The sequence below is a fragment of the Strongylocentrotus purpuratus genome, unplaced genomic scaffold (assembly GCF_000002235.5).
Source record: "Strongylocentrotus purpuratus isolate Spur 01 unplaced genomic scaffold, Spur_5.0 spur5_scaffold_8, whole genome shotgun sequence".
Lineage (NCBI taxonomy): Eukaryota > Metazoa > Echinodermata > Echinoidea > Camarodonta > Strongylocentrotidae > Strongylocentrotus > Strongylocentrotus purpuratus.
This window is the reverse complement of record NW_022145614.1, coordinates 666,721-689,145: the sequence shown is the minus strand read 5'-3', so window position 1 is coordinate 689,145 and position 22,425 is coordinate 666,721. Positions and strand designations below refer to the sequence as shown.

At 38.3% G+C, this 22,425-nt stretch overlaps 1 protein-coding gene across 2 annotated transcripts in view; it reads left to right on the top strand.

The window, feature by feature from the left end:
• The window catches only part of LOC586105, a 34,051-nt gene that overhangs the window by 2,455 nt on the left and 9,171 nt on the right, over window positions 1-22,425 (top strand). For both annotated transcript variants that reach the window (XM_030975067.1, XM_030975068.1), the window contains exons 2-21: window positions 407-606; window positions 2,261-2,445; window positions 5,316-5,582; window positions 6,623-6,717; window positions 7,589-7,825; window positions 8,400-8,684; window positions 9,278-9,394; window positions 9,931-9,991; window positions 10,275-10,379; window positions 10,915-10,979; window positions 12,616-12,825; window positions 13,306-13,453; window positions 13,763-16,960; window positions 17,337-17,506; window positions 17,964-18,191; window positions 18,598-18,726; window positions 19,510-19,608; window positions 20,384-20,623; window positions 21,084-21,301; window positions 21,982-22,143. In XM_030975067.1, the coding sequence (XP_030830927.1) occupies window positions 440-606; window positions 2,261-2,445; window positions 5,316-5,582; window positions 6,623-6,717; window positions 7,589-7,825; window positions 8,400-8,684; window positions 9,278-9,394; window positions 9,931-9,991; window positions 10,275-10,379; window positions 10,915-10,979; window positions 12,616-12,825; window positions 13,306-13,453; window positions 13,763-16,960; window positions 17,337-17,506; window positions 17,964-18,191; window positions 18,598-18,726; window positions 19,510-19,608; window positions 20,384-20,623; window positions 21,084-21,301; window positions 21,982-22,143 (6,386 nt within the window). In that variant the 5' untranslated portion in view covers window positions 407-439. The remainder of the gene's footprint in view (window positions 1-406; window positions 607-2,260; window positions 2,446-5,315; window positions 5,583-6,622; window positions 6,718-7,588; window positions 7,826-8,399; window positions 8,685-9,277; window positions 9,395-9,930; window positions 9,992-10,274; window positions 10,380-10,914; window positions 10,980-12,615; window positions 12,826-13,305; window positions 13,454-13,762; window positions 16,961-17,336; window positions 17,507-17,963; window positions 18,192-18,597; window positions 18,727-19,509; window positions 19,609-20,383; window positions 20,624-21,083; window positions 21,302-21,981; window positions 22,144-22,425) is intronic.

Here is a 22,425-nt window from a genome sequence, read left to right as displayed (position 1 = left end):
CTAAGTGTCATATAAAGTGCATGAAACTAAGAATGTTGTCAGGCATGTTCGTCATACTGTACTTCCAGTGAAGGAAATTGATTCATATTTTTTCCCCACTCATCATGGCCTGGGATCATGGGAGTTCTTCTTTATTTCCTTTTTCTCTTTTTTGTTTTTTGTTGTGTTTTATAAGGATATATTTTGCTGAAGGTGTGTGATTTCAAGTATTTAGTTTGTCAGAGATGTTTTCCCATTTTTAGAGGTAAACCACTCTTCCTCCAATTCATGTATTTTCTCACTACCGGTAAGCACTTTTTAATTATTATGGTTAATATTAACACTATTGACACGGCAAAGCCTATGTGTGATTACTAGATATACAAGCATCTAAATTATATATCACTTCTCTAATCCATTCATGTAGATGCCTGCTGTTGCTTTAGAGAGTGGATAAAGGATGAATAACAAGGAGAAGAAAGTGCTTCGTTTCCTTGACAATGATTCCTTCATTTCAATGGATGATAGAAGCATGGTTCCTTTTGAGGAGATTACTTTGAGATCATCTATAGGATCCCCCATGGCAGCCTCTTCCGTCGCTAGACCTCTCTTGCCTCCAACACACAGGTAAACAACTCAAAAGATATTTTGCTAGTACCGTCCTCACTCCATGGTCCAGTTTCTTGAAACCATCTTAGTTCTCGGACATCCCATAGAAATGCATATTAATTATATGACTATTTCACATGTTTCTATGGGAATGGGATGTCCGAGATGTTAGACGGTTTTGAGAAACCGCCCCCAGGTGCTCTTTTAAAGTGTGAAATGAATCTTGTGTTAATAAACGTTGTGTATTTAAAATTACAAATTATGTACTACATGTCTTATATTGCATGAAATGTATGGGCAGTTGACAAATTTCATGTGCAATTTTTGCACAAGATTGGAAACAGTTTTTTGAGTGAAGAAAGCTTAAATGGGTACACCATGTGTGTAGTCCTTATAAGGATTAGGGTATTCTTTCTTGGAGAGATCTATGTGTTAGTACTTAAAAGAAATAAATGTTATGTATTATTATTATTATTATATAAGTGCATTTTAATGCTATAACATATATTGCTATTGGATGTCCAAGAACTTAGATGGTTTTGATAAAGTGGTTAATATAGTTCTGTCAAGAACCTTTAGATCTTTCGAAGATCTTTAGAAAAATAAAGCATTAGTTGGATATTCAAATCTATTTTATTGTATATATAAAGTCAAAATAATTTTGAACACAGAGGAAGCAAATTGATTGAGTTGATACATACATGTACATGTAGTCTCCCTGACAATGTTATAGACCCAACTACCGGTATTCAAATTTATTTCAGGTGTATTTTAGGAGGAGGGGCATGCAAACATCCCCCCTCCTCCGTTCCATAGACACAGGTGAGGGAGCACTGTGAAACATTGCGTCCTTAAAATAACATGTACAATGAATGGAGATACTGTTTGTAGGAGAGCCCACACCTTCAATTCAAATCAAAAATGGTTTTTATTATGACACAAACATGGTTCATACAAATACAATTTTACGTGAAAGACAGCCATGGCTGAAATAAATAACACTTTTAAAGATATACATGTAAAAAACTAGCATAAAAAATAGGACTTAAGATTCTGTAACTTAAAACCATATAAACATTGCACAAGTTACCTGAAATACAACAAAACATGAGCTGTTATCATTTACAAATTTCCTACATGTATTATATCATAAAAGTCAATACAAGCATGGTAAAAGGATTCAAGTAGGTTCATTCAAAACAGCCAACTCGGGGGAGGGAGGGGGGGGGGGGGGGGGGGGGGAGGAGACAAACACTCAGTATACCTACAAATTACATTAACAGTTTAAAAAAACAAAAAAAGTTTTAAAGTTTTGTTGAGTATAATCAACTAAAAATGACAGTGCGCTATTTTCAAAGCTTTTTGTTTTGTATTGAAATTGCTAATAAGTGGGAATACGGCGAAGACATATATTTTTTTCTGAGGTAACCAGGTCTGACAAATAGAGCGATTTTAAAAGGGATTTTGCAAATTTTCTACAGAGTGCAAGTCTCCTCTCTTCAAGAGTTGGTAAATTGCATACTTGACATACATTGGAATAGGTAATGTTACTACATTTAGGCCCTAAAATAATAATCTCGAGAAAATTCTTCCACAAGCAAACATTACATTATTTCTTTTTAAAATTCAGTCACCATTTCTTTTCTTAAACTCCATACCTTTACCCCTTCAGAGATGGACAAGATCTAGAGGATTCCCATGCACAGCTCTTTCGTCAGCTGACAAAGAGTATGCAGCAGGGAGCTGCTGTAGAAGAGAATGGGGATGCAGTACCAGATAGTGCAAGGTCAAGGGTCAGCTTTGCTCCCTCAGATATGACCGATACATCGTTAGGCATCCTTAACCTTGATGACCTGGGTAAGTCTTACATCTTTGTGTAAGAATAATTGTCATTAATATAAGTGGGAATTTGAATTCAATTCGTTAATAATAATGCAAAACAAAAATTCTGAACTTTTCTTAAATCACCAAATAAACACAAATACAGATATTCACAAAAGTCATACCAGCCCAAACTATGGTTTGTTATTATTTTTTATGAATTATTATTAGTTTGTAAATTTGTCTACTAATATGTCATTTTCAATAATACATGCAAGTTTCTTTCAAAGTGTGTATTTATTTTGAATTAATTATTCTATAAATTTTTTTTATCAATATTCCCACATGTATGTCAATTTTACTTGGTAAGCATTAACAGATTAGTCTGTGAATTACCACATTGTTATATATGAAATCAATAAACCAAAATTGAATGGATATTAATATTGGCATTCTACAAAAAGATCCCATAGTTAGATTTTGGCCCTGCCAGAAGTGAACATTCTCTTTAACATTCAGGAAGTCACCAATTTATGTGTATTTAACAATCACAAAGTTTGTTTAGTGCAAAGTCTAACATGGATCTTACATGGAGGAAGTCAGTAATATACACTGTAGATATAATCAAAAGGCTTTGCCAGGAATAGAACGTAGAAACTAAAAGGGATGAAAACTTACATTTATTGAGTAATTGTAATCCTGCTGTCACTAGTGGCAGCTTGATTAGATGAGAAATATAATGAAATATTGTAATGAAGAAAACTCGATAAATCTGCAGTAGACTGAGGAAATAAGTTCTATGAGGACATAAATCAAGTGGTATTGTGTAACGTTGCCTAGTTCCTCTATTGGTTTCTGTATTGAGCTGAGCAGAGTGAGAGAATTTCAGGTAAATATATGAGGCCCACCGTATTTGTCATGGGAAATGATATATATACAGTCAGGGGTCTTGTTAATTATTTTTGAAGGAGGTAATTTGAATTTTATAGGAGGTACCATCACTGCGAGGGAGCGAAGCGATCGAGGGGGGGAGGGTGTGGGAGGGGGGTTTCCCCCCTCCCACGGTAGGGACCTTTTGGGATTTTCCACTTGAAATCGTGCAATCTGGTGCATACCTAAGAAGAAAATTTGTAGTTATCTTTCCTACCTTGTATTACACATATATTGTAATAAACACACATATTGTTCATGTTTAATATTACATCATAACTCATAAGAAAAGTTATTAAGTTGATAATTATTTATCACTTTGTACCATTACTTTGTAATTTTTAATTAAACTGAGATGATGCACCATACTCAATCTTTCTACATCATGATTTGTTGAATACATGTACAGTATTTAAATAATGGGCAGCAGAGGCTAGATTTTGATTTTTTTTTTTACTTGTGACTTTTATGTGGCTCCCCATATGAATTCTCATTTAATTATTTTTTTTTGACATGAAATTATTGAATACATTTAAGAATTTACTTCAGTTCCTGTTCATTTTATAATGTTATATCGCGGCCTCGAGATCGATTGCGATCGGAAGTTAGTTTTGAATATTCGCGGAGCGCGAGCCTGCATATATCATGCGAGCTAGCTGCGGGGGTCCGCCGGGGACGGCCGTGGCCGGCCTAAACTCAGCCGAGTTCAAAACTCTGTTGCCGATTTGCGCATCTCAGAATCTAAAGTACGTTGTCTCTAGACATTGCACGCACATGTATAGGCCCCGGTTTCCGTGATCTTCAAATATCAAATCAGCAACGGATAGTTTGGTTACAGCGAGCTAGCTTCAGTTTTGTTATGATCAGTGTGTATATATTTTGTGCAGTGCATCGTCTTCTCGCATGCACATCGGGATCGCAATGAGATAGGGACGGGCGGGCTTGGCCGCCGCGCTGTGGGGGGAGAACTGCGATGTAACGTTAGATAGATAGGTCTAGGTAAGTACGGACGACGTCGCGTTCGTGATCGTAAGGGATTTCGTCGACTGCGGCCGTGTATGTGCGGCACTAATTATATCTTGGACGAAATTAAGGAAATTTTGGATTAGCATTGATTTAGATCTACTTTCTGTGATTTTTGCAAGGTTTATTATAGGAATTATAGCCGGTAAAAAACGAGTGAATAGGCGGCAAGTTTTACCGGTTACCGGCTTTAAACGACAGCCCTGACAGTGTTTAAATTGTACAAATTATAGATGAAATCATGATTGCAATAAACTAAGCATGATAATTGGTAAAGTGAAATGTTTCAATTGATACCTTCAGGATCAACTTTGCATACAATATGTTGAACTTGGTGCCCAGTAGATATGTTCAACAAATTCTTTCCTCAGGCAGGAAAAACCTAACTACTAAGATTGGTCAAGACATGGGGCCTGGGGATGGGTAGTGTTTGTGTTCCTTAAAGCTTCTCTAAGTGTTGGGAGCCCAACAAATTTGATGGCAAACATTCACTTCAATTGTATAATGAAGTGAAAGAGGATGTCATTTGCAACTGACTTGTGCAAGGATTTTCAGAATAAATGTGTTTGAAGACGAATATTGAGGAAAGAATTTAGGTTTTCTGCGTACAACACAAAACCCAAGTTTTGTTTTCCTTCATCAATATTCATCTTGAAACATATTTGTTGTGAAAAATCCTCACAGAATTGAGTGTTATATGACATCCTATTTCACTTCATTACACAATTTAAGTGAAATTTTGCCATAATTTTTTTAGCGAATTTGGGGCTCCAACACTTTGAAGGAGCTTTAAGACAGATTTATGACATTTTACCTTACTTTCTTTCACACAATTTTAAGCCTTGAGAAGTTTGATGATATATTGTGAGGGTAAACTTTACACCCATCTTTCAAAAAAGTTCTTCAAATTATATTTTATAGACTGTTTTCCATTGGATAATGTTATCTTGCAGCATCAGGTCTTGAGGAGTTAGACGATGACTTCATGGACCTGTCACAAGATATCAACTCTCCTCGTTCTGGTATTGGTGACGGTGAAGAGATGGCCACCCCTCAGCCCTCCTACCCATCCCCAAACCACAGGGCAGGTGGTGGTAGGTCTCGTATGGCGGTATCACAGATGAGTGCTGCTTCTATCATGTTCTTTGATAGTCAGGAAGAGGATGAAGATAGAGGCATTGCAAGTGATTTCTCAGATGCTAATGAACAAGCTACCCCAGGTTAGGACTCTAGAGATTAGTACTTTGAATTAAGCGCTACATGTACCATATAAGATTAACTGATCTCAATGTACACAGTACTTCAGTCAAACCTGCTTCAATGACCACCTGTTTAGAAAGACCACCTGTCTACAAAGGCCACATTTGTTGTTTCCCTTGAACATGATTTCTCATGGACACATGTACTAAAAGAACCTGTACATAAAGACCACCTGCCTATAAAGACCACTTTTCTTGTCTTCCTTGGGTGGTCTTTATAGACAGGTTTCACTGTTTTTCATTTGTCACTTTTATCTATCTACTGTTGAGAGCCAGAAGAGCATTGACTCAATCTTTTTACATACCGGTAGAGTGAACCCTCTTCGGGCTCACATCAGATTATATGTACCGGTAGTTCTTCATATTTGTATCCTGTAGTTCTTTGTTGCTATAAATATACTATGAACACATCCTGATTTCAAGCACTGGTTTGGGGATCATGACATACCTTCCTTTTATTTGTTTTAGCTGATTATATTATTATTGTGTATTGTGGAAACAATGTGAGGAAACCAATGAACTGTATGATAATAATTAATCAAACCCTTGATTGGAAGAAAATATTTTTGCTATGTCAAGGATGAGTTGTAAACGAATCATGGGTGCAGCCAAACTCATTTGATGTCTGAATTATGGTACACCTAAAAGTGACTTTAATGTGAATTTTTCATGTACAACACAAGTGATTTATTCCTGACTTTAAAGCAGGGTATCATCTAACATTGATTATCAAGCAGGTCTAGACTGAATGTAGTGTACATGTACACAATTCAAATTCCATTTGTTTTCCGTTGTTTGGAGTTACACATATCTATACTTTTCAATTATTTTGACTATCTTGTAGTCAATGCCATCTAGAAACTCTGTCTCTGTGTTAACTGGAAAAGGTTTATCCACCAGATCATTTTGTTAATTCCCACAATAGGTTATTTCCAAAATTGTTCAACAACCTTCATTTTCTGTAAGAAAGTACATGTTGTCTATCTATTTTGTTGCTTCAGTTCCAGCTCATGTTTTGAGATCCAAGACACAAGGGACTGAGGGTGGAAGGAGCAGTGAGATAGACACAGAAGATGAGCTCAATGCAGTCAGACAGGTTAGCATTCAACACTTAAAGGCATCGTCTGAGATGCATGGCCCTACGTGTTATCAGTGTCAGTGATATGGTGTAATATTGGAGCCTTAAAAAAAAATTGTGCTTCAAAATGATCATGAAGTGCCTCAAACAAGTAAAAATCTTTGACTGACCGGTTTTACCATACTCATTTTCCCCAATAGACTGTAGTGTTATAAAAAAACGTTAGGAAAACGGTTTTTGAAATTTCGATTTCTAATCATAAATATCTTGATAATCGGACAGGCGATCAGCTTGTAAAAGTCATGGGGTTCCTGGCTGACCTAAAGGTTTATCATTGCAGCATGAGCTAAATCCAGGATTGTGTTTCAGAATCTGAGACAAAGATACCCATCCCTTCAACTATCATCTTGACACATCTAGCCACATTATATGTTACATAGCTACACATTACATTATACCACAAAACTTACCTAGGTGATATCAACATTGCTCGTGTTCTATGTTGTCAAAGATGGGATTAGGGTTCAAACTGCAATTGGGATTTTATGGTCAGTTTATGTAAAGGGTTAAGGTTTGATATATTATTAGGTCCAAGGATGTAATTTAGAATTAGAGTAGTGTTAGTGCGGCTGAGAACAGCAGGGGAAAGGTTCAGAAGGTCAAGGAGATATTTTTGTCTGAAGGTTGAGATAAATCATCTAAAGTTTCATTAGGTACATAGGGTAGAAATTTCCTTTTGTGTTTCTTTATCAAGTCTCCAATTCTTGGCATGATCACAATCATAATACTAAAGGTAAAGACCATGTCACTATGTAGCACAATACAATGTGAACATTTGCTACCCTCAAAAGCTATCCTGGTTACTTATAAGCCTGTGTTTGTTCTTCAGGAAATTGCCCAAACCAGGCCATATGTACCTGATCCTGCTGACAGGCTTGGGGTAGGAGAGAGCAGAGATGATGATAGTGATGATGATGATGATTATAGGAATCAACGATTCAATGGTTCACGAGACCCCTTGTTGGATAATCAGGTATCTAGACTCCAGCTTGATGGAGGAAGCTCAGAAGATGATCATCAGAGGGCTCCACTCACTGAACCTAGGCAGTCAGCTGAGGGAGAGGTGGTAAGTTCACTTTACATTCACTTTATCATCATATTCTGTTTCTCAAACTCTGCGTTTAATATACTGTATGTTTCACATGAAGAAAGTACATTGTTTTCTTTAAGTGAGCATACTCACAAATGTGTCCAGTGAAAAGATGCCATTTCATCTGGGAATGAATACAAAAAGAATCAAAGAAAATATACTGTGATAAAATTCAGTCAAGAAATATAGTAGCGTTATGGCACCGGTCATCTTTGGTCAGTATACCCATGTCATTCCAAGGACAGGGAGCTAGCAGCAGAGAATGGACAGTGACCACTGGGAGTGGTGCTATGGACAGTCCAGCCATGGTTTGGGCTGCTACTAAAAAACCTTCTACATGGAAGAACATTGATATTCTGCTTTTAACATCTTTGTGATTTTGATGAAACGTAACCACCTTTTATTGAGTTAGAACTAAATTGTTTATTATGATTGGCTAATTTTTTACAAAGTCTAATTTTATTTTAATGTGCTTCTGAAACATACGCACTATAGAAAGTATGAAGCGTAGAGGAGTGCTTGCTTTTGAAATTTAGTTTGTTGTTTGTAGGTTATCTTAGATCCTGGAGATGGTGGTGGAGGTGGTGATGGTATGAGTGATGGAGAGACCACCAGCTCTGGATTGCCAGATGCACCGGTCACCTTTGGTCAGTCTACCCTCCTGGCATTTCAAGGACAGGGGGCTAACAGGAGCAGCAGAGAATGGACAATGACCTCTGGGAGTGGTGCTATGGACCGTCCAGCCATGGCTCGGGGTGCTGCTGATGATGATGAAGATGCAGATGATGAGGATGATGAGGGTGATCATGGAGCTCCACACATGGGAGTCTTTTCAGTGAGTATCAGAATGATGTTGTATTTCCTAATAGTGTGAAGTTGGTGGAGGTGTGTTTAACTCAAGAGGTAGATTACTAAAATTGTAACTAATAGATGCCTGGTGCAAAATGAAGTTGATGCGTTAATGCTCTTTGATATTAAAGGCATTAAGAATCAAGTACTCTTTTGGTAAGGCATTATCCAAGGCTGGCTCATGGGAGCTAAATAATACTTTTTCTTTTTGGCCGTTGTATGAATTACAAACATCACATCACATCACATCATAATTACTACCGTTGTACTTTGTACATACTTGCCATGATGATTAGCAGAGTGTCATTCGCTCTCTGGTCCAACTATTGACCAACTATCAATGGTGCAATTTATGATTGTAGCATTTGCTAGCATGTGCTTTGTCAAGAGGGAAGAAGTGTTTTGAATTCCCAAAAAATTAAAAAGTAAACCTTAAAATATGAGCTTTTAGGGAGTATCTTTCTGAACTGGTTTGAATATGAGCATCCCCTTGGAGCGATGCTCCTTCCTAATATCTAGACTGTACTGTGCTCTCCTGATATAAACTGTTTTGTTACATTTCTTCATTTCCTATTAAAGGGACAGTCCAGAGTACAACCAATTGGAGAGACGGATATCTGGCAGCAAGGAGCAGGGTCAATGAACTTTAGTAACAATGTATCCCTCCCGCGTGACGGTTCAACAAGCTTTCATAAGGTAACCTCATGCTACCTCCTCTTTCTCTGAGACACGATCTCTAAGCTTAGACGATGTGACACATCTTGATTTCCTGGGGATTCACAATTGTGTTGACATGTAGCTGTAAATAGATTACGATGATAAAGTAAGAGAAAATTATATAGTAATGCAAGCGTTTAGTATCTATGTTTGTTTTTCATACAATGAAACTGCATTCAAATCTTTCAAAATATTTTTATCTTGATGTGTTGATGGTTTGATATTGATATAGCATGCATTTCGTATAGACACTGACTGAAATGTGTTCATCTTTTACTCAAATGGATATGCAGCCTTTCACCAAGATCTGTATCGGCAATTTCATCAAAGGGTTAATGCTAATCATAGTTCTATTGTGACATTTTTTAAAGCTTGAGTTAAAAAAGAAATAACAAACAGTTTTGTTGACAGGTATTGATATATATATATATTTATATATACGGTATGGTATATATATATATATATATATATATATTATGATATATTATGTGTGTTTTTTAATGATTTTTTTACAGAGATTTGGTGATGATTTTCAAGAGACAGGAAACCTGAATGGAGCTGAAGCTTATAATTTTGGTAAGTTTGAAGAAAAATCATATTTATTTTTGTATATGGTGGTCATTATCTTTGTCTTTCTAAAAATTTGTATCTATAAAAAAAATAAATATGGGAAAATACTACTTCATTACATTAAAATACAAATTCAGATTGTATTTGACAATGATGAAAATGATGTATTCATTCTAAATTTTATGTAACGAAGATGATTGTGACAGAAGGGGCCATTTTAAACCACTCTATGACCCTGAAGGATTAAAAATTTGTGAATGCTAACTGTGTGTAATTTGTTAAATTATAGGAGATGGTGCATATAATCCCTTTGACAGTGGTCCGCTTCCAGATCAGAATGGTCTTCCAATGACAGACATGGGGTTTGGAAGTGGAGATGAATTCTTTGGTGAAGGTAAGATTCAGTTGAATAAATATTTTGTTATTATAGTCATCAAAATCTATATGTAAGTACTGACACATGAAATGGTTAATTGAATTGACTATGCTTGTAATTTTGACAAATACATATACAAGCCTTGTTTCTGTCAACTGAACAAAGTCAATTATCATAGAGTAGGCTTGTGGTCACACATATCATACACAAGATTGTGTAGCGTTAAAAATGCTCTACATAATGTTATTTTTTCCTTGGGAATGTATGCCACGTTTATGGCAATTCTTCTTTTAAATCTAAAAGCTTTAAAAACATTGTCATACAGCCTTAAGATCTGATAGTTATGGATTCAGCAATGATGTTGTTATGTATCATTTGTATTTCTCATCTTTTTATGCTTTCACTTATTTTCCATTTGTCACATCAAATTCTTCCCCCAGTTCTTTTCAACAAAGTGTATATTCCCATTTCAAAGTAATTTTATCTTTTAAGAACATACATGCACTTTCATGTACCCCAAACATTGTTTCATTGAATGATGTTGTTATTTCAGATGATGCTGCGGCACTGATCGACAAGGATCAAGAAGAGTGTGAAAGAGAGAATATTTTTAGACAGGTCAGTTTCTCTTTTACTTATTGCCTGTAATACAGGTTACTATATTAAACCTAGGTTAAAGGTAATACAAAGTTTTGGTATGGGGTCATGAATTTGGTTCAAATGAACATATTTATTTATTTATTTATTTATTTCTATTCTTTTGACAGGGTAGCCCATTCACCAACAAGTAGTGGTCTTCCATGGGGCCCTGAATGAACATATTTACATCGTTTATAACATTTATACAGAACAGTTACAAAAATAATACTCGTTTGCAAAATAAACATATATCATTAACCTAGTAAACAGTAATGTCAATAGGAAAATATTAATTAAGTCGCAGTTATGTGAATAAGTCATGTTAATATTACAGAACATATTGGATGCATATTGGATGCATATTGGATGCATATTGGATGCATATGCGGTCCTACAATATTCAGTGATCGTTGTCGCGGTTGAAATCAAGTCTAAGTTATGAAATTGTGAATAATAAACTCTGTATGTTGTATAGCTTCCTCTCAAGGTCAAGATATTAAAGGGATCTGGTAACTTTGTCTCGGATTCTTAAACAAAATTCTGGATTTAGCTCATGTTGCAATGATAATTATAAAGCTTGAGGTCAGTCAGGAGCCCCATGACTTTCACAAGCTGATCTCCTGTCTGATGATCAAGATATTTATGATTAGAATTACAAATTTTGAAAACCGTTCGCTGAACAGTTTTCATAACACTACAGTCTATTGGGGAAAACGAGTATGGTAAAACCGGTCACTCAAAGAATTTTACTTTTTCGAGGCATTTCTTGATCATTTCGAAGCGGGATTTTTTTAGGGCTTCAATATTACACCATATCACAGACACTGATAATACGTAGGGCCGTGTATCTCAGATTTAACATTGTTAAACGATCCCTTTAATCAAGCTATAAAACAATATTTCTTGACTAAAATCTACCGATTAGTTGTTCCCGTTCGGAAATTATAAATCACAACTACATATTCTGAGATTTTCACGATTGCAGCTACCATTGTACGGCCGTGGGCGCTATTTGAAATTTATCAAAATTTACCGGGAGCACCGGTAAATTTTTATATTCAATTTTTCTCGAAAGCAGAAGTAGTTTAAGGGCTAAGTTTTCTAGTGCTTATAATACATCCACAGGGGCATCCAAATATATCAAAATTGTAAAGAATCACTATCCACCCAATTTTCAAAATTTCCCAAAACTTTGTATTACCTTTAATATGAAAGTGTAGTTGTCAATAGGAATCAATACCATATTCAACCATAACAGCCAGTTGACAATAGAATAATTCCAGTGAGTACTTCAAATTTAAATCTCTCTCTCTCCCTCCCTCTTCCCCCCCCTCTCTCTCTCTCTCCCTCCCCCCTCTCTCTCTCTCTCCCTCCCCCCTCTCTCTCTCTCCCTCTCTCCCTCTCCCTATCCAGCAGTTTTTTGGGGCGATTTCAGTGCCAACCTGTTTAAATTACTGATATCATTAACACACAGTATTTTTTGACAGAACAATTGTTATTGTAAACTTGAACAAAGGAAATTTCATTTCATTGCCAAGGGCCAAAGCCAGGCTGGTAGTATTCAAAGTGCAAACATGTATAGGAAACATTCTATGATTATTGTCATCATTCATAGGATGAGGACATGTCACGTGACATGGGAGACGATGTCCAATCAGGATGGGACCTGCCTAATGGTGGTCACATGACCCTGCGTGATTCCCTCTCCCTATCGGCTGCTGTAGCATGGGACGATGAGAAATCTTATAATCGTTCTGCTGAGATGCTCCTTGCTATGAGGTCTGAGGCACTTGGTTCTCTCTCTGGTGATTGTGGTGGAGCTAAGGTAAGGATGAGTGAGGTGATGATGATGATGATGATGATGATGATGATGATGATGATGATGATGATGATGATGATGATGATGATGATGATGATGATGATGATGATGATGATGATGATGATGATGATGATGATGATGATGGTGGTGGTGATGATGAGGGTGATGGTGGTGGTGATGATGATGATGATGATGATGATGAGGGTGAGGGTGAGGGTGATGATGATGATGGTAACCTATCACCAAAGATAGCAAGTATATTTTTTTTGTTAATAACAAACCAGGGGATCTACAGATGTATGTCATATCTGAGGAATGTGTTGACGATCAATGCCTAAACAAAGGGCACTGGTGCACTTACTTGGTTTCAAACCTAACCTGGGACCTTCCAGTTATGAGACCACTGCTCTACCACTAAGCCACCATGCCACTTCAATTGCAATGTAAATCATTCATCTTCTGCTTTTTTTCTTTTCATCCACCCAGCCTCACTTTGGAGACGGCACAATCATCTCTCCTCCACCGGTTCCTTCATATCCCCTGATCAATAGATCCATGATAGTTAGTAACCATGAGGATGAGGACATCTATCCAGCATCTCAGAGAGAAGCTGGGGTTGGACAAAATACTCATGGTATGTCACTCGTTTACCAATTAAACCAGTTCAGAGATTTGAAAAAGAATGTTTATGTTGATAAGAATGATGGAATGATTTTTGCATTCAGAATGGAGTTTGAAATAGGTTTATGCAGGAGTGTAATTAATTTTTATGGCAACATCAGCTTTTCAAGCTACATGTACATGTAACTCACCACACATTTACATTTGAGAAAGAAAAAAAATGTTTGTTTTACAAGTAGGAAAACAAAAGCATTGTTCAATATTGTAAACTAAATCTTGTTGTAACTTTATAACTGTATTTATTCCTTTATTTATCTTATAGATGTATCTAGATCCTTCCAAAATCTACCAAAGCCAGTTGAAGTAGGAGAATCATCCACTGGAATTGAGAGTCAGAAAGCCAGTCATGTATTAAGACAGGAGGAGAAACCAGAGAACAGGTCTGGAGTCTATGTTCCATCCAGGGCCTCTGCATTTCCATTTGGTGAGAAGAGTAGAAAGGAGAATAGGTCTGAGAAGACAAGGGTGGTAGATGAGATTGCTTCTGATTCCCTTGTGGATCCTCCTGAAGGATACCAGACACCTCCAATGGACCTGAGCTTCCTGACTGCAGCCATTGCTCAGGCTTCCAGCACGGCAGATCCACAGCAGCTTGCTAAGATGATCCTTTCTGCATCCAACAAGGTAGCAGCAGCTAAAGAAGAAGCTAAACAGAAAGCTGCCAAGCAGGATGCAGCCAAGCCTAGGCATTCACAGACTAGAAGAGTCGATCCTCTGAAGTCAAAGCACGGAGAAAGAAAAACGATGGATCAGCTCGATACAACATCTCAATTGAGAGATAAAGCACATAGCAGAAAACAAGAAGAACAGAAACCTTTAATTTCACGTATGAATGGTAGACCAAAGTTATCAGGATATGACAGGACATTGAAAGATAACGAAGAGTTGAAGGAGCGATCATCTTTAGATGGTTCAGGTGGATCAGGGCAGCAGAGCAGAAGTTCAAGCTCATCTAGAGGGTCACAGGGAATAGATGAACAACCAGCAATAAATAGGAAAAGAATGTCAGGATCATATGAAAAGTGCAATAGTGATAGGTCCTTATTAAAAGAAGATTTCACAGAAAGGGCAAGTCAACTAGGTGATGATTACTTTGCTGAAATAACAAGAGACGGACTGCCTGTCAGAGGGACAGATATATCAGATACAATTGATTTTCAAGATTTTGAGGATGATAATGAAAATTACAAGAGAAACCAGAGTCGCACAAGTGTTAGAAGTTCCCAAGATAAACTCAAAGATATGAAAGACTTGGAGAGTCAAAGAAAAATTGTAGCGGTTGATGACTCTAAGAAGCTACAGAAGAAAAAATTATCTAATGGAAATGCCGGACAATTTGATCGATTGTCAAGAAATGAAGAGGTTTCAAGACAAGGTCATGATTCTTCTAGTGTAAGGCATCCTGACATGTATGCCAGAGTGGAAGACTCTAGCCAGGATATTAGGACACTGCAGCAGAAAAGTAGAGATAATCTGTCAAGTGCATCGAATAGAACAAATCGTGCATTGAAAGAAAATATTGGTCCACTAAAGTCACAGAGTATTCCAGTTGTATCAAAGCATAGAAAATCAAGAGATAGTTTAGAGATGCCAAAGTCCCACAGTCACCTTGCTCATCGGACAGTAGCTCCAGGAGATGATTTTAACAGAGAAATCTTATCCAGAGGATCTGTGTACAATGTCCCCAAGAGGAAAGGGAATGGACAGAATCTTGAGTTGGGTCAAATGGTAGAACCAAGAAGCCAGGCCATTCCAGATGGGGAACCTACAGAGGTAGAACCTAGCATGACATCCAGGACCCCATCAGTCACTGGACATGATCTTGAGGATCAAGTTACATCACTTTCTTTGACTCAGCAAAGGTCAAATAGTGCCTCACCGAGGCAGAAGGACAAGAAGACCCCACCAAAGGACAGGCGTGATGCCAGTAGTTCTCTGATTCAGAGAAATTCCTTGGATGGATCACCCTGCAGACCAAAAGAGTCCTTGAGACAGAGAAGGACAATTGATGGTGCTTCTTTTGGAAAAAATGGCTCACAAAAGACTGCCTCAAGGGATGATGATGTCTTCAAAAGACCTGATGCACCTGCAGCTCCACAAAGTCGAAGACATGAATCAACCAGCATTCATGATGCACTGAGCAATAAGGGTCAACAACGACCTCCTGAAGGGCTTGAAGATGCAGAAGTTATGAGGGAAGTGGATGTATCTCGCTTCTCCATGGACAGTCAAGCTGATATCATTTTGGGAAAGCATAGGATCATACAAACACCGCGTGACAGGAGAATTGAGAATGCTACGAATCGTCAAAGAGTGGAAGGTTTTTGTCTAGGAGAAAGGAAAGATGTGGTTGTTGATGCTGAAGTGGATTCTGGATTCAGTAGTGAACACCCACATAGATTACCACATTTTGGTAATGCACCTCAGCTTACTGTATCAAATGTTGCTCATGTACAAGAAATGTGGAAGGGGTCAAGAGAACTACCTGTCACTCTTGATGATATTGAAGGAAGCCATAATTTCTCAGCGATAAATGCTGAAATTATTTCTCCAGTTCCTTCCCCGAGGCAATCACCTCTGCAGTCTCCAGTTGGTCCATCAAAACAAAACACATCAGCAGGTTCAGATGCTGAAAGGACGCTTCTTGCACAGTCTACCAATAGAACTTTAGTGGCAGAAACCCCTGAGCTAGTGAGCCCAAGAAGTAGTGGATCTTCACGTACTCATAGCATTGCCAGTAGTATGAACAAGAGTGCATCCTCAAGCAGCGACCGATCTTGCTCAACCCCAAAGCGTGGTACAAAACCAGAAATGGACAATACTAACAAGGGTCTTGAAAACCCGCCAAGTTTTGCTGGCACTCATCACCTTGCTCCTCCTCCTTACCACCAACAATACACCAGCTCAGCAGCTACTGCATCGTCGATACCTAATCCTACCAGGAGACTGGTCTTACCATCTTACGTAGAACAACCAACATTCTATACCAATCAAGCTCTATCAGAGACTAATTTCCTCCAGCACTATGTGAATGACAGACCAGTATCCAAACTCTCTTCAACAAATATTCCAAGCCTTCATGAAACATTGCAGCCACATTCAGCTAGTCATTTGGGAATACCTCATGGGCCTCGCCAGCCTGGCCTGTATCTTGGACAAACCGCACCCCTTGCATCGAATCCCTATGGAGCCCCTCACGGTATGGACCCGACAGGTGGATCCGGTGCCCCTTCCCTACACCCGGATCCTTACGCAGCAAGACTAGGGGGACATCAGCAGCAGCAGCAGCAGCCACAGAGACGTCTTCGCTCTCGATCAGTTGAACCCCATTCTATGAACCCCTTGTTATGGCCAGCATATCATATGCAAGATACCAAGACTAATGGTGTGGCAGGACTTCTTGAAACTGCTGTTCATTCTGGACCAACAGTTCCTGTACCCCCCTTGAGTCATCCTACCGGTGAGTAGCAAACAATCTTAGTAGCTTTTGAGCTCTTGGTTTATCACTAAATATAGATGTTTTTGAATAGGTGAAATGATTTATCATACTGTTGAATTAAATGCATGTGAAATCATACCAAATTTACCTGTGATGGTTGTGTTTTCTGGATGACCATAAAGTGGCTAATATCAGAAGATGTAGGAAATGTCACTAAAACCTATTGCTTTATCATCCCATGTATGAGTTCTTTGTGTACAAGAGTTGTGTACAGTGGGTATTTAAGAAACCAGTTATCAAGAATCTTGTATCTTTCTAATTCTAATTACTGTATATCTTCTCTGCCTATGAGAAACGTTTATAGGTGTCAAATTCTAATTCATTTGTCATGATGTAGGTGCCCCAGCTTCAATAGTGTCCAACCTGATTGTTCCCTATGAACATCGTTTCCGAGATGTTGCTTGCATCGGTATCGCAGCTCAAGATTCTATCCAGCTACAGAATCCTTCGTCTCGGTGGCTTCAGTGCTTCCTAGAAGTAGTCTCCCTGTCTATCAATGGAGAGGAGGTAAGGAATGACCTCACATGGTAAATTGTTGACAAGCTGTTCATGTTGATGGTAAATCCAATGTGATCAGCACAGTATGTAGCATGCAGCTCATATCAGTTCAGGCACCTTGTAGCCATAGTGACACCACCTTACAGAATTGGTGCGTTCAAATTGTCCATTAAGCTGAGAAGACATTATTTTGAAATGTCGCTTTGGTGAGATAATTCACCAATAATTTGCTTCAATCTTGTTCATGATTCCCCACTATGTTGGACACATTTAAATACAATTAAAAGTACTAATACAAAAAATTGTGGGGTCTTGTAGAGCGCTTATGTCTGTCAGACTTGACACCTCGGCGCTCCACAATTTCTACCTCGGCAAGTATGGCTGCCATTATTTTGCCATCATTTATTATGCTTGAAGAGTCCATCCCCATTCCTAATGCTAGAGATGTTTACCTCCTATGTTGCAGGTGGACCATTCCTCGCGTGTGTTCTTCATGCGACCTCGTATCATCATAGGACCATACACCACAGAGGAACACAAGATAACCTTTGCACCCCGTCAACCAGGCATTCATGAAGCTAAGATACAGGTTGGATCCAGTCCTGTGGTGGCTGATAGTGAGGCTGGTCTGCTACGTGTCACAGCGCCACCTATGATGACGTTGAGGGCTGTTGCAGAGCTGCCTGAAATAGAGGTATGAACTGGAATCTAATTAGAAGTATGTATCTTTGTATCAGCCAGCACTGTTGAATGTATGAGAATCCTGGTTAATAGTTTCCCATGTATATGAGGGGAAAACAAAGACTTAATGAATTAAAGTTAAATGAACTGTGTGTGAAGGGTTACTTAGATAACATCTTCTGATTAACAACATGAAAGTCAGTGGACATGTGTCCTTACATTTTCATTGTTATCACAAGATTTAAAACAAAATGAGAAGCTATAGTGATTTGAAGATCCTTGTTGATATTTCCATGAAAATACAACATTCTAGAGCTGAAAACTATTGACATTACCACAACACATTTGTAAGGAGATGAGGCTTCTGTATTTGAGATGTTTTTATAAACAGTCTTTTTGTTTCTATTGATTCATGTCAGGTTGAAGGTACAGTTAAAGGAAGACTTGATTTGGGAGAGATGGTGTTTGGTATGGAAAGATCAAAGACTGTTCGTTTGATCAACAGAGGGCGCTCTTCACTTCCAGTCAGACTATTCTTTGTCAACAAGGTAGTACCCTCATAACACTAACCCAATCATGTACCCTCATAACAGATGTGTATGTGGAGGGTGCATGAAGTAGTGTATGATCTATTAAAGATAAAGTTTAGTTCTGGTCATGCAATTGCATTGTGAAAGAAACGTTGTGGAATTGATCAGAAAAGGTTGATCTTCTAAAATATCAGTATTTGTGTGTACTGCAAGGTTCTTGAATCTTCAAAATGATGAGAAATTTGGCCCAGTCTTGGTAAAGTTACAATCACTGTACACAGAAAGATGTATATGGGACTACACAAACATGTGGCATAAAAATCTGTCCCGATTTTTATGATGCTACATGCCATATTTAGAATATTTTCAGGGAACATTTTTGTCTGATGATCTTCCACACTTGCATTATAATACAATGGTAACGCTCACAAATTATTTTTCACTTCTTCCCAGAACTCAACCTTCTCTTAATTTAATTTAACTATACTTGCATTTCCAAAGGGGTTCTTTCCAGAGGTGATTCATGAAGTTAGCGATGAAGGATTTACTTGCTCAAAAACTAATATTTATCGAAGGATGGGAGGGATGCAGCAAGGGAAAGTTAAAAAGAAAGGAAAGGTAAAAATCCTTTAGCAATAGAAATATAAGGAGAAGAGAAAATCATTGTAGGAAAAAAAAAAAAAAAAAAGGAATACAAAGCATTAACAGCAACATAAACAAAATTAAGATTTGCATTGTAAAAAAAAGAAGTACATTTTTAAAGACTGATTATGAGATTGTTTGAGTTGATTTGTGTTTCAGATGGTAGCAGTGTGGTACACAGCAACAATCACTGCTGAAAATGGGCAAGACCTCTGCACATCTGCAGCTCCAGCTAGACCACTTCATCTCACATTACCAGTAAGAATCAAAGCTGATATTGAATCTCTCTCTCTTCCCCATCACTCTCCCTTCACTCTCCCTTCCCTTTCTTTTTCTAACAATGCTCTCCCTTTCTATCTTAGCCTATAATCTAGGCGGAGTGCCGAGATTTTTCCTTTGCTGCTAGACTAACCTTAAGCAGAACGTCTGATACGGCGAGACTACGAACCGTGAGCCGCGCACCGCCTATAATCACTGGTCTAGCTTTAGTCGTTGTTTTTTTATTATCGACCTTGAATCCGCGGCAGTTTTTCGTACGAAAACTGGCACGGATTCAAGGTCGATAATAAAAAAACAACGACTAAAGCTAGACCAGTGATTATAGGCGGTGAGCCGCTTCGCGACTCACGGTTCGTAGTCTCGCCGTATCAGACGTTCTGCTTAGGGTTAGTCTAGCAGCAAAGAAAAAAGCTCGGCACTCTGCCTAGATTATAGGCTATTTCTATCTTGATCTTGCTCCCATCCCACTTCTCTCTCTCTCTCCCTTCTTATTATATCTTGCATATTTTATTTCCTTCTTCCCCTCAGACTCCATCCTTGAATTTCTATCTCACTCTAGATCTCTTCTTTGTCTGTTTGTATCTGTCTCTCTATCACTGTCTGTCTTGTTCTCGCTCAGTTATTGTTTCAATATTTGAGTTGTATATGTTTCATGTGTTTGGTTTTGGAATGAATATAATTGGTTATTGTATACCATGTACAAATCAGTAACCTGCCATGATAGTAATCACTTTGAATCGTTGATAATCCCCAGGCTCATTCTACCACCACTATCGATGGTGAAGTGATGAGACCACCAGCTGGAATCACAGTCAAGCTCACAACTCAGCGGAGTGAACCTCATCTCAAAGCAGCTTCTCTTGGTCCTCCTGAGAACATCCATCTCAATCTCAAGATGGAGCTTGACGTCCCGGAGCGCTCCGTTTCATTGGCTGATGTTGACCTTTGTGCTCGAGTAGGTGTGGCCAAACTCCATCTGCCAGACTCTCTTGCTGTAAGTAGCAATAATGCTTTACTAAGAATATTTGGAAATATTGCATGTAACTTTGTATGATTAAAACAAATTCCCCTTAAAATCATAGAAATATGTTGATTATTATTTACAATTGTTCATCCTAAGGTACCTATCACAAGCCTCTCTGTAAAGAGCATCTGGACTATATAAAGTTACATGATAGGTGATCCCTTACATTTCCATACAAAATATAATCAACAAACAATCAGCGAATGAGTTGATATCAGTGTGCTTTTTAGGAAAGCTTTGAATGACATATTGTGTAGCAAGTCCCAAAAGGACTGTTTGTTTACTTAGGTTTAGGCCGTTTTTTGGTTTTTCACATTGTATAATTTTGTACATCATTATTTGAAATTCAGGCTGACGTGTCTATGAATATGTAATGATGCAAATCTTAAATTCATTGTGATGGTAATATATGTGACCTTTGACCCTACAGCAAGAGGCCTTCCTGTTCAAGTCAACTGTTGGTCAGACAGCGAGTAGGAACCTGCTGCTGAAAAACGCAGGGAACGTCCGACTTGATATGAGACTGAGACTACCAAGGGGTATCGATTCATTTGAGGTGGTCCCAGACACGCTGGTCCTAGAGCCTGGTCAACAGAGGGACATACTGGTCAGATTCACACCAAAAGAAGAGATGGCTGTCGTTGAAGCGTGAGTCTTTTCATAGGATGATATCGTGTAATTGTTATCGTTAGTGTATCTAGCATTACCAAGAGTGGTTCTCTGAAAGCTTAATTAGTGGTCATTTACATGCAGCAAGATCTGTTTGAAATAAGCCTATGTAGAAAGCAGTTTTGCTTGGAGAGATGTTGTAATAAGAGAGCTTGTATTGTGCATGCAAATTTAGGATAACAAGTAGATATGTATATGCTCTTTGTTTCAATATGTGCTATTAATGTACATGTGAATTATCAATTTATCACATACATGTACATGACTTAATATTAACAATGGAGAGAGTACATATCCAAGAGCAATAAGGACCTGGAATTATCTGCCAGGCAGGCTCAGCAGTCAATGCAACATGAATAACCAACTTCAAGGAGGCTGCTCTACCCTCCACCAGATTGATACAGCCTCCTGTTGGTTCCCACATCATATAAGCTTACTAGCTTAGTTTTTACTTGCACTGGACTTAACGAGTGCTTTGTCCACACACCATTCCTGCAATTCATGACACTCCTTGTAGCTACGCGCCTCACCTACCATCCCAGTATAGCTTCCTGAGTGAGCTTCCCAACGGATTACCCAACCAAGTACCAAGTACCAAGTGGACTGAGTTAATACAGGGGTATTAATGATATTGTCATGTGTTTGTCTTCCTTCCATAGGCCTCTGTTCATACAAGGTAAATCAGACGGGCCAAACTATGAGCTTCAACTACGTGGAGAGATCCAGACTGCTGAACAGAGAGTCAAGCCCAAACAATATGCCCAGGTCCTATGCAACAAGCAGTATATATCTTTCGGAGGAATTCCACTGGGGAAATCTTTGTAAGTACATCCTCATTCAATTTACCCTAAGTAAACGAAAATCTGTATTGTTTTTTTCTTTTGATGCCTATACTGAAAGGAGTTGATTATTATGGCCTTGCATGAGGTTTCCCATCTATTTACATAGAGGGATATGTATTGCTAGCATAATAATAATATGGTTATTTATATAGTGCCAGTATCCGTCAGGTTCTGACGCTCATGGCACTTTACACTTATTACCCTGGTCGTAGCCGAGCTGCCAAATAGCGCTCAAGCATATCAGGTACCCATTTACACCTG